The sequence below is a fragment of the Ursus americanus genome, chromosome 36 (assembly GCF_024610735.1).
Source record: "Ursus americanus isolate L20-20 chromosome 36, mUrsAme1.1.p, whole genome shotgun sequence".
Classification (NCBI taxonomy): domain Eukaryota; kingdom Metazoa; phylum Chordata; class Mammalia; order Carnivora; family Ursidae; genus Ursus; species Ursus americanus.
The window spans coordinates 22,541,767-22,554,177 of NC_142162.1; the positions used below are offsets into that span (position 1 = coordinate 22,541,767).

At 47.7% G+C, this 12,411-nt stretch overlaps 1 protein-coding gene across 1 annotated transcript in view; it reads right to left on the minus strand.

Annotated features, from left to right (window-relative positions):
* RASGRP1 (RAS guanyl releasing protein 1) overlaps positions 1 to 12,411 on the minus strand; it is a 79,353-nt gene that overhangs the window by 27,732 nt on the left and 39,210 nt on the right. Inside the window, exons 3-4 of the mRNA XM_045816066.2 lie at positions 6,749 to 6,854; positions 736 to 798 (exon numbers count right to left, since the gene is read on the minus strand). Of these exons, the coding sequence (XP_045672022.2) occupies positions 736 to 798; positions 6,749 to 6,854 (169 nt within the window). The remainder of the gene's footprint in view (positions 1 to 735; positions 799 to 6,748; positions 6,855 to 12,411) is intronic.

Genomic DNA, 12,411 nt, shown 5'->3' on the forward strand with positions numbered 1-12,411 from the left:
TCCTCTGCCCCTCCACACACCATATGCTTTGACAGGATAGGCACAGCACAACAGAAAAAGCGATGGCAAAGATTTAGGCACAGTCATGTGTATCGGAGATAATTATAAGGGATACGGTTACAGACAAACCAAATGTCCAAATATGGGGTAGTGAATCTGTAAATTACACTTTCTCATATCTTACAATCCAGGACCATGAAAAATAATGTCCACAAAAACGTTTTTAATGACTAAAGAAGATGCCTATGATATTAAGTGAAAAATATAGGATACAAAAATGTATTTTGATCTCAACTATGTTAAAAAAAACTGCTTAGAAAAATGACAACGGAAATATTCCAAACTAGGTAGTGGGATATGAATAACTATTACTATAGTTATACTCTTTACTGTATTTTCAAAATGCTCTAATACGACTTATATTACTTTAATAATTAGGAATAAAAACGAAATGACAGAGGTCCTTCGTTGTCTCTGTATCTCTTCCTATGTCCTCTGACACCAAAATGCTTTCGGACTGAAGCGAATGTGGGTGTCGAATCAAGCTCAGGCGCGCCAGCAAACACTGTGCTCCCGTAAGGGGCCTCCTGGCAGCACTGCCTTTCCAGTCTGCCCAGAGGTGTTCTCGAGACAGGACAGGAAAGGTGGGGAGCATGAGGAAAGAACTAAAATCCCCTGCTTCATTCTTTTGTTTCACCCCACTCCACAAGTCGCAACTGTACGTAGAAACATTACCTTACAAAATAGCAGATCTTCAGGCAAAGCCCTGGTGAATTCTTTGCCAAGGCACCCTTATAGGTAGGGCTGTGGTTAAGGGAAACAGAAGCCTCTGTCATAGAAACTGAACAACTTCTCATCTTTGGAAGTATTTGCTAAAACCACGTCCTTCCCCCCCTCCAACGTTTTGTTATTTTTCTGGCCGTAGGATAAAACCCAACTTGATGTGTGCAGCTGTGTGCGTATTACCACCTGGAAGGGTGATGATGGTGACTTCCTGCGGAGCCCACACCTCCTTATGGGAAGAGGTCCCAACATCTCCTTCGCAGAAAGGGAAGCAGGAAGCCAACAGTGCGAGAAGGTCCTGGCACAAGCAGCCTATATGGACTGAAGAAGGGACACATGACCTCCTGCCCGTGTCCAAGAGATCAAGAGTCCCACTGAAACGACTTAAAAAGAGGAGACCTTTCCTCTCTTCTCAAGTGTTTTGAGGAATGGATAAACAATTCGTGTGGTAAATTAGAAGAAGGGGGATGAATAAATATGCAGATATACTGTCATGATAATTAAGATCAATAATGTGAACGATGATAACATACGCTGGGGGAGGTCAGCAGGTGGACCTTGGAAGTCATGATGGCAAGTCAGAGAAGGCCACGTGAATAATCCAAAATGCAATCAGAGATCATGTGGCATTCGGAATATTCCAAATGAGAATGGTGCCATGTAAGAATATGAAAGAACAGTAAGATCCCATTACGTTGACCTCTTTAGAGATCTGTGGAGAGAATATTTCATTTATTTTACAAGCCAAAGAAATGCAAAATCCAATCCAGCGGTACCCTGGGTGGGTCTACCATCTTTGGTCACCAGACTGAGGAATCAGGCACCGTGTGCCCTGCGAGGCTGTACCCTCTCTCCTTTCTAAACACCGTGGCGTCATACCTGTGGTACAGGGCTCAGTGAATTCCTGCAGGGCCCCTGCCAGGAGTCCAGTGAGCAAGCTGGCAGAAAGTTCAAGGAACTGGGCAAGAGTGGTCTTCCTTCAATGGGCACATGTATTTCAAACCCCGGAAAATGTAGACGTAAACATAGGAAAGTGAAAGCTCACATCTTAGGATCAGTGCTTTTGATTGGGAAGGAATCTGAGCATTCGGGGATTTTACATCCCTGTAATGTTTAAGAGCACATTAGAATGATAGTCTCAAAACTTCCATCTGGAATACATAATTAAGTGCTTTAGACTTGTGGCTTTAAAATGAAATTTTATTAAGTCTAATCATGGCTTTGGAACTTCTAAAATGATGTTAACTGTTTATAACTTTAATAGTTATACAAATTATTCAGAAGTCAGGAAGGCATCTGAAGTACTTAAAAATCATCCAAAATGTAAGATTCATAACTGTAGTTTACAACCATGGGAAGTATTCAGTTAATTAGCATTATTCAAATTAACCAAACATTTCTCAAGGCCCCTTAAAAATGCTTGGTGAAACGTGCTAGACTTAGAGAAAGAATCATATTTGCGAACTCAACTTGAAGCCCTAAAGAAGAGCTATGGCTGTAAAATTTGTACTTTCTAGAAAATCACTTTAATTTAAAAACTAAATTTTAATAGATTTACCGCCTATAATATCTGTCCTCAAAAGCACCAAAACAAAAACGAAACACAAAAACACACATGCACGGCAACACAGGAAATATTTTAAAAATAAGTCCAGGCAACCGGCAAACTAGACGAAGTAAACGCCTCTGTCTGGGGCCTGCCTCTCTTTGGGCATAAAAGATAAAAGAGTGAAAACGAGGACGTGACGCGTCTTCAGGCCACATCGCTGAGGAAACGCCTGCCTCGATGCAAAGAGCTTCAAGCCCAAGGCACATTCTAGATAAGTAGGGCCCAGATTCTATATTTTATTTCATGCACTAGTCGAGATATTTATTCTTTCTTTTTAATGAGGAAGGGACGAAAGACATACTTCTTTTTTAAAACAGCTAAGCAGATCTACAAATCAACAAGGTGCCTTCTACCGCAGAGCTTTCATCTGGTCGCTCCCTGCCCGTCCCTTCCAACATCCGTCCCTGCGGCGCGCGGCCGGTGGCCGAGCGTGTGGGCGGGACCTGAGTGTGGGCGGGACCTGAGTGTGGGCGGGACCTGAGTGTGGGCGGGACCTGAGTGCGCGGGTCAGTGTGCACGCGAGCGCCCCCAGCGCGGGGACCGGCAGGACGCCGTGCGGGAGGACAGGGCCTCCCCCTCATCAGAGCCCCGAAGTCAGAGCAAAGGCAGCCCTGGAGTGAGCACGGCTCCGCTCTCTCACTTGGGGAGCTGAAGCGAACGCCCAGCACGTACGGGCCACGATCAGAGGCTCGGGCCTCCGCCTCGCAGGGCTCATGTCACTGTTTGCTGGAAGCTTCAGGCTCCGTTTTCCTTCCTCTTCACCGCCGGTGTTCTGTGAAGTACCAGTACAGTTCTGACTGTACTTGGCAGGCATTTGAGCCATTCAAAGCGTGCTTTAAAATCTTTTCGACGATGAAAAACCAGGAAACATCAGGAAACCATGGGCTTACTTAACTAACAATTCTATTGCTTCCAGGTCAGAAAACAGAGACACTAAGTGTGAAGAAAAAAATCATTCTGCTGCCAGGGTTTAACCTGGGTTTCAAGGACAGGCAGTCTTATTTCATATTCCTTTCTTAGAATCCTGTCCTCCGCCCCAGACCAACGCGTGAACTTCTCACCTTTAAGTCCCAATACAGAATAAGAGTATCCAGTGTTTTGCACCCATAGTCAGGCAACATTCGTTATGTACTATCATGAGACGGCCCCTGAGCTAAGTTCTAGAGAAACAAAGATAAAGAAGCCTTGGTTCCTGACGCTGACGGACGCACAGACTAGTGGGGGAGACACGTAAACAGGTAAGTTACAGCATAAGCATTTTTAAATCTACGGTAAAAATATATTTATATTTTTTTCTTAAAGTGACTTGTAATTAATTTTTTAGTACCTTTGTAACCTGTAGTGACTATGTTACAAACACAAACCACACTGCAGCAGCTAGACCCCAAGCTTCTGCGGCGTACCTGACATAGTCATCTAGAGACCACAGCACCTATGCAGGACCCTGCAAAGCTTAACAGACTGATGTCTGCGGGGATCAATTCATTTAGCTCACAGAATAAAACTATGGGGCACTTTCTGCAGTCACAGATGAAAAGCTTTTCAAGGCAGATTACGTCCACATCAGAGATGTGGGAGACACTCACTTAAGCAATAAAAAACTAAAGTCACAGGAATTAGACAGATTTTCAAAGCACTGTCTAAGCACACTAGATGGGTTTTTAAAAGGCAGGGGAGTGTGGAAGGCTGAAAACGTCAGGAAAGATTTCACAGAGGGATCTTGAAAGAGTCTGCCAGGCAATGAGGCAGGAAGAAGCGTTCTAGGCACAGGAATCGTAAGAAGACCCGATCCGGCTGGTGCACCGAGAAGTTCAGTGTGGGGGAGAAAGGGCTTCTGGGAGAGCTGCAGGGGGAGTAGAAGGGACACTGGGGTCAGACTGTGGACGCCCTGTCCTGGCAGCCGAGGGGCTGGGCATTACCCTGCAGTCTGCCGAGGCTCTGAAGCAATGGCCTTTGTGACCTGCTTCTCAGGAAAGTGACTTCAGAGGTGGCTAGTGAACCGGGGCTCGTGGGCGAGAACAGCGGTCCCGGACAGAGAGGGGCATCGGAGAGAAGACGGAAGCCCACGCCGAGGCTGTGGCAGGGGGATGGAGAGAAGAAAGCAGCTAAGAGTCATTTCTGAAGTAGAAGCCCTGGGATTGACGAATGGACTCCGTAGGAGGTGAAAGGCAGGGAGGAGTCAAGAGTGCCTCTGAGGTTTCTGGTTTGGCTAAGTGGTTGGGCCATGTCACCATGAACTGAAATTGAAAATGAAAATGCAGGTGTCAGAGCAGAATTAATGGGTAGTAATTGGGGATGAAGGTGGTGAGAAAATGAATTAAGTTCTGAGCATATTAAGATGGAATTGTCTGCAGCACAAACCAGTCCAAAGAGTTTTTACAAAACGGTCTGCGTTAAAGAAATACAGACTTGAAACAAACTGAGGGTTGCAGAAAGGCGGGGGGAGCTGGGGTAACCAGGTGATGGGTATTAAGGAGCGCATGTGTTGTGATGAGCACTGGGTGTTATAAACAACTAATGAATCAGTGAACGCTACGTCAGAAACTAACGATGTACTATATGCTAGCTAATTGTTTTTTTTTTTTTTAAAGATTTTATTTATTTATTCGACAGAGGTAGAGACAGCCAGTGAGAGAGAGAACACAAGCAGGGGGAGTGGGAGAGAAAGAAGCAGGCTCATAGCAGAAGAGCCTGATGTGGGGCTCGATCCCGTAACGCCGGGATCACGCCCTGAGCCGAAGGCAGACGCCTAACCGCTGTGCCACCCAGGCGCCCCTATGCTGGCTAATTGAACAATAAAAGAAACCACAAGAAATACAGACTTGACAGTCCACAGCGCAGAGGGACAGAGGCGGAAATCCTGGTAGGAAAGCACTCAGGGAAGGAGGCAGAGTGAGCAGGACACCAGGACGCGGTCCCCCTGTTTGAGAGGTGCTCGGGGAAGGGGCTAGATGGGAAGTCAGACGGAGGACCAGCTGCCCAGGAGGGAGAGGTCTGGAGAGGACAGAGCCCAGAGCAAGCAGAGACAGAGAAGGGCCGAGGGGCGGAGCCACCAGAAGGCCAGCGGTGACGTCAGAGAAAGTCTGCGTGCAGGGGTGGGGGCCCCAGCTGAGCCAAGAGACTGGAGGCAGCGAGTGCAGACCACGTTAGCAGGGTTGTGCCTCAAATTTCTAACCCTGACGATGGAGGGAAGGCAGGGTGGAGCGTTCATTTTTAGGTGGGGGAGACGTGACTGGGTTTCAGGCTGAAGGGCAGGTGTCACTGAAGGGGCAGAGGTGAAAGTGGGGGAGGGGTCAGAGGCTGCGAGGTGTGCGGGTGAGCAGGGAGAGGGGAGGGGCTCTGCGCATCCTGAGGGCAGCCAGGGACACAGTTTAGTCCTCCGAGCAACGAGTTTCTCACTGAGGAGGTTGGGACAATCTGGGGAAAGGAGAACTGCCGGTACATGGAGTTAATAAAAAGTCGACCGACTCTGAGTCAGCTTTATAATGGGTTAGAAATTCTCTGCAGACCAGACAGCCGCTTCCTACCTGCTGCTCTTACTACGCAGACCTCCGCCAACGCTGTGCCCGTGGGACCCTTTGACACGAGGAGTAAAGATTTGGAAGTAGGTTGACAGAAGAGATTCGGTCTCTTCTGGAGGCTTTTTTCTTTTTTTTTTTTTTTTGCCATAAGGTGAACAGGAAGGGGTCAGGGGTGGAGTACAGGGTTAGAAGAGAGCCACCAGTCATGACTCAACGCTAAGGCCCCGGGCGCAGGTGCTCGGCGGTCCCCTCCCACCTACAGTCCTTTCTCCCGAGGCCATGGCTTACAGTGTCCCCAGCAAGAGGGAGAGGGCAGGCTCCTTCTCCACCCCACTCAATTCACACCTCGTAAGAGGGTTAAAATCCAGCAGGGCTTGCTTGGCCCCTAGGCAGCAGAAGCATAAAAGCACCAGGGCACTGTTCAGATACCGTGGGGCCAAGAAGCTTTCTTTAGAAGCTGGGGAAAGGGGAAGAACGGGGCAGGAGAGACCGTTTATCACTGCAGTCATGACTGCACCCTTGTCAGTCTGCACGGGACGAGTACAAATTTGACTAACCTACAGGAAAAGGATTCTTACTGGCGGGGCATACTGAAGACCAACGGTTTCTCTGACGACGGGCCGGAGCAATCAGCACTGAAGATACTGCCCCGCCCAACAGCGGCGACACACACACATCGGCGTACACGCACAACCTCCATATCTCTGAAAGGACATCTGAAGCCATTTACCACTCAGAGTTATTCCAAACCAACCCAAATGAAAGCAAATGTCAAACTGCAAGAGACTTCTGGAGAATCCCACTGGGCGCCGGCGGTCCCGGTGCTAAAGGATATAGGCTGATAACTTTCTGGAGCAGATCGGCCGACGAAATGATGATTCGGTGCATGGTCAGCATGACTTGCAACAGCTGGTTACTTCGACACAGGTTTCCGTCTGCATCTGAAACACAAAAAGCAGCATCTGAGCGAGGCCCCCTGAGCGAAATGAGTCCCCCGCGGGGACACCTGACAACCCTCCATTCCCCGAAGGTGGACGGCCAGAGTGGGGGTGCTTCACACAGTGCCTTTCTCCCCCCGCCTTGAGCACCACGCACCCCTCCCTTCTTTGCTTCTTACCCTCCTGCTGTGTTCTCCCCCTGCCCAGATGTCCATTTCAATGTTCATTAGCCACCCCCACCCGAAAGATGGCAGAGTCTCAGGAAAGGAATAAAACTTGCACCTTTACACTCCCGTTCTGGTGAAAGCAGAAACACAGACAAGTTTTATGGGGCCCAAAGTGCATATAATGGGGAGGGGGGGGAGGTCCTATCTAGGGCCAGAGTGAAAAATATATAGTCTTAAGAGATTAAATAACCTACTTTTGAAAAATTTACAGGAACATGTGATCATAGGAATACATTTCTAGGGCTCTCTCACGGCCGTGGAAGGGATTTCTGCCAGTGAGGGGCCTTGAAATATAAGCTTTCCTAGTTTTATGGGCAAAATGCCTCTGGATGAAAATAAAGGAGGAAGACTATAGGCAAACATGACATTTGGAGATGATGGCTGGTACCAAACAGATGCATTCCATACACGGGCATGGGGTATGAAGATTTCCTTTGAAGTGGTTTCCAAAATCTTTTCAACACGTATGGCAGGAAGTGTTAGTGGCTGTGTTGGTTATTTGGGGCCAGATCTATTCTCTGTCCCTCACCATGGCTTGCTTCACCCTTGCCAGCCAGCTTCCAGGTGGGGTCAGCCATGGGGAAGCATCAGCAGGGGTGGGACGCTTTGGCGCCCCTCCCTGAGAGCAGCTCCGGCTCTCTTCTTCGGTGAATGATCACACTGGCTGGCCTGTCCTTCATGACTCCAGCTCTTCCAGAGATCTAACACTGCTGATCTCCACTGACCCCTGGCCCATGGGTGGGGGGAGGGGCGATGACATCTGGTTGTTGACGGTCTGGGTGAGGCATCTGTTAATTCCGCCCTCGTCTCTGGCAGCAGTTCCTTCGCTCCAGTGCTCCCATCTAACCCAGCCGTGTGAATTTGGTTCTCTGGTGGAAACTTGGATGATTCAGGGCAAAGTATCCACGGAAAGAAGCAGCACTTCGGAACTCTTGAAAACACATTACGCAAGAGAGGTTGTCATTTTCACTCTTTCCAAACGCACCAAACGGCAAATGAAGGGTGCCGGGCACGTGGGCTCCGGATTCAGGAGTCCTGGCCCCCCCGCAGACGGCGACCTGAGGTCACAGTTCACTGAGAAGCTGCATGTCAGTGGGCCGGATCCCTTACCTTCCCCCCACCAAATTCAGGGATTTCTGCATGTGTTGCTCCCCCCACCCCCCCCCGCCGGCCTGCCTCCATTTCCCCGGGTGGCCTTTCAGAGGCCGTGGCTTCCACCGGGCGCACGGTCTCCTCCTCTCTCAAGGATGCTGATTCTGCCTCTGCCCACATCCTCTCCCGCACCATCCACTTGCCTCTCTCTCTCCTGCTTTCCTCACTCGTGGCATTTAAACACAACGTGGCCAAGCCTTAGGCTCGCGCCAGCTCGAGGACTTCTCCGTTTCTCTGTTCCCCTTTGTAGCAGAGCCTCGCTGCCACCAATGTTGCACCTCCCATTCCATTTCCCACCGGTCCGTGTCGACTTCTACCTCTGCTCTCGCAGTGAGCAGTTTATTTTCAAGGTCACCACCCAGACCCATATTGCCAAATCCAACACTTTGTTTCACTGGCTTCGTCTGACTTCATGATTCAGGTTGCATTCAACCCAACCCAACCCAACCCAACCCAACCTCAGCTGACAACCCTCTTTCCTGGAACACTTTCTTCTCTTGGCTTCCATAACATCACACTGTCTCAGCTTCTCTCTCACACTCTTCTTCTGTCTCCTCTTCCTCTGCTGAGCATTTAAATGTCACCATGCTCTGTGGCTTAGTCCTCCCACTTCTTTTTAAAAAACAATTTAAAAATTTTGAAACTTCTTAAATTTTAAATTAAAAAATTTCACTTTTCTTTCTGGGGTGAACGTATCTAGTCCTTTGGCGAAAACACCATCTATTTGCTGACGACTGCCCAACTGACACCTTTAGCCTGAGTACCAAATTAACATGTCTTACATCCTTCCTTGGCAAAGCAACACAGAGGTCTAATTTCAAACTTAACTAACTCATCCCCCGCACCGCAACTCTTGACCTCGCTCTCCCCCCAGTCCAGCCCTCCTCCATTCTTCCTCATCTGGGAAACGGCACCACCAACCACCCTCAGCTACATGAACAGAAAACCTAGGAGTCCTCCTTAATTTCTCACTTTCCCTCCCAACCAATCCATCAGCGACTCTTGATTCTACTTTCAAAATGTACCTCAAACCAGTCCATTTCTCTCCATCCTTGCCATTACACAGACTAGCTGTAGACAGCACCATCTTGCACGAACCCAAATGACCCCCTCCCCCACGCCGCATCCTCTCTTGTCCGTTTTCCACATAGAAGCCAGGAGAGGGCCCGTAAACCAGGTCATGTGCTTCATATCCTTTAATGGACCCCACTCCACTTGTAATAAAACACAAAATCCTTGCTGTGGCCAGTGGACTCCACATGTTCTGGCCCCTTCTAATATCTCCCACTTCATTTCATACCACATCACTCCTCTCCTTCCATTTATACCTCAGACCCTCCAAGTTTATTCCTAACTCATAGACGTTGCACTTGACATTTCCTACAATGTGGCCTTTCTTCCCTTGGCCTAGTCCTGTCATTCCAGTCTTGGTTTCTTTTTTTTTTTTCCTTAAATTTTATTAATTTATTTATTTGAGGGAGAGAAAGAGAGCGAGCGAGCACACAAGCAGATCCCAGGACTCTGGAATCGTAACCTGAGCCGAAGGCAGATGCTTAACTGACGGAGACACCCAGGTGCCCCCCCCCCGTCTCAGTTTCAATGTCGCACCCTCAGAGAGGTCTTCCTTAAACTGCCTGAGGTAGCCATTACCCTGCCTGAGATTTTTCATAGCACTTATCATGACTAGAAGTTATCATTTCAATTTTTATTCTGAGTCTCCCCTAGAATATAAGCTTCATGAGACCTGAGCCCTGTTTCTTCCACAACTTTATTCCCAGGGCCTAGAACAGTGAGGATACATGTCAGGTATTCATTAAGTTTGCTGAGTACATGAGTGAACGATATCAAATAGGACACACCTTAACTTTTCAAATGTCTTTGGATATTGAGTTTGCTTTTGTCATTACCTATTTCACCGAAGATATACATAATATATGTAATTGTTTTCTTCTTGGCCAACGTTTACCAAAAAAACCCCAGTTTACAACTTGACAAATCATTTTTATCAAGTATTCAGTTAGGCTGGTTATAGTTCTGTTAATCTTTTTTTTTTTGTAAAGATTTTTTAAAACGTATTTATTTGAGAGAGAAAGAGAGCGAGCAACCACGAGCAGCGGGGAAGAACAGAGGGAGAGGGAGAAGCAGGCTCCCCACTAAGCAGGGAGCCCGATGTGGGGCTCGATCCCAGGACCCTGGATCCCGACCTGAGCTGAAGGCAGACGCTTCACCGACTGAGCCATGCAGGTGCCCCAGTTTTGTTAATCTTTCATGAATTCTTCTCAACTTAGTGAGGCAGGGTCGGTATCATGTTGGGTGTTTTCACCATTAGCATCTTTGCCCTACGCTTTTTCGCCACATAACAGGCAAAACTAAGGCAATTTTGTTGTAAAAGATTAAAAAAAAAATACCTGGTTGACAGTTTGGCTTCATTTCTCCATGATGCCGTACCCCCCTTTTTATAGGAGATGAAGCTCAGCGCCCACAATGGTCTATATGGTGGCACCGAGTTTTGAACCCATTGTTTCCCACAGAACTTGGAATGTCCGTCAGGGGACATGTGACAATATGCCAAGAACAAACAGCAGTGGAGAAGGGCTTCACAACGTGATACGGAGCTCAGGTACAAATACGCATCCTAGAATTTGGAAACGGATACCTGTCTTAATGAAAGAGGACATTTTAGCGAGGAGACAAATCCATAAGCAAAAAAAAAAAAAAAAAAAAAAAAGTGTGATAGTATGAAAGACCTTGAAGACTGTGCTTAGTTAGGACACACAGGACACTCCGTTCCGTGCACAGTAATGCCTCTGCACGTTAAAGATACTCAAATATTTTGTATTTTGCAATAAAGTCTTCTTAATTTTGTTACTCACTTTTCATGTTTTCTCACGTCCTTTTAAATGAATATCCCTCTTTTGTTTTTTTTTGCGATTTTATCTTTTATAGCCAAATTGTTTTTCACCTGATTAGCTATGCAGCAAAAATGCTTGTGGGGAAAATGCTTACTGCACAGGTGCTGGTGCTGAAACTGCCTAGAACCGGTTAGTGTTGCACTCTGTTTTCTGGCCCAATTTCTGTAACAATGATCTCTTGCCACAAAAATTCCACAAAACAAACCACCCCAAAACTCGGTGACTTAAAACAGTACTCAATTATTTCTTCTCAAGTGTCTGTGAACTGGCCGACGGGTCAGCTGAGAAAGGCTGGGCTTTGCTGGGGGCCTCTGTTCCACAGGCCCCCCGGCTGCCCTGGACCAGCTGGCTCGCTGAGGCATGTTCTTTCATGGTGACCGCAGGGCACCAAAAGGCAGCTGGAAATACTGAAGGCCTCTAAGCCTAGGCTTGGAACTGGCATGCTGTCACTTCTGCCTCGTTCTGCTGGCCAAAGCAAGTCATGCTGCTGACTCTCCGGTGAAAGAGTGGGAACGTTCAAGTTGCATGAAGAATATCACTGACACACAGAAGGTGAAAAATGGTGGGGGTGGGGGGCGTGTAACATGTAATCAAATCTACCACAATTATGAGGGGGCTAACTTTCCATTTTTTTTTTAAAGACTTTATTTATTTGAGAGAGAGGGAGAGAGAGTATGAGAAAGCAGGGTGAGGGGGTGAGGGGCAGAGGGAGAAGGAGACTCCCCAGTAAGCGGGGAGCCCAATGCAGGGCTCGATCCGGGGACTCCGGGATCATGACCTGAGCTGAAGGCAGATGCTTAACTGACTGAGCCACCCAGGAGCCCCATGGGGTGGCAGGGGGAGGAAGGGGGCTAACTTTTCAATTTAGCATCTGACAATATGGTTTTTATAATGCTCCTTTCCTCACCAAGGTAGTAGGGTCATATTCCAGGATACTATGGTAAAAAGCAGGGAAACTAAAATATCTTTGTAGGGAATGCATGAGACTATTCACAGGAGTCATGGACACAGTGACAGGCTTCTTCAGTACGGGCAGGCTTGCTATCTCCCCTGTTCTTTGTGGCTGCCTAGCATCTTTCCAGGGATGCTCATATGTTAGGGGAAGGGGCTTAGAAGTATCCTGGGTGAGATCAAAAACCAACTGACATATGGAGAGATTTGAGGAACTAAATAGGTTTACCACAGAAAAAACTATGAGGAGCTATTAGAACTGTCTTCACATATCTGGAGTACTATCTGTGGGAGAAGGTTTAGATTTGTTCCGTGGGG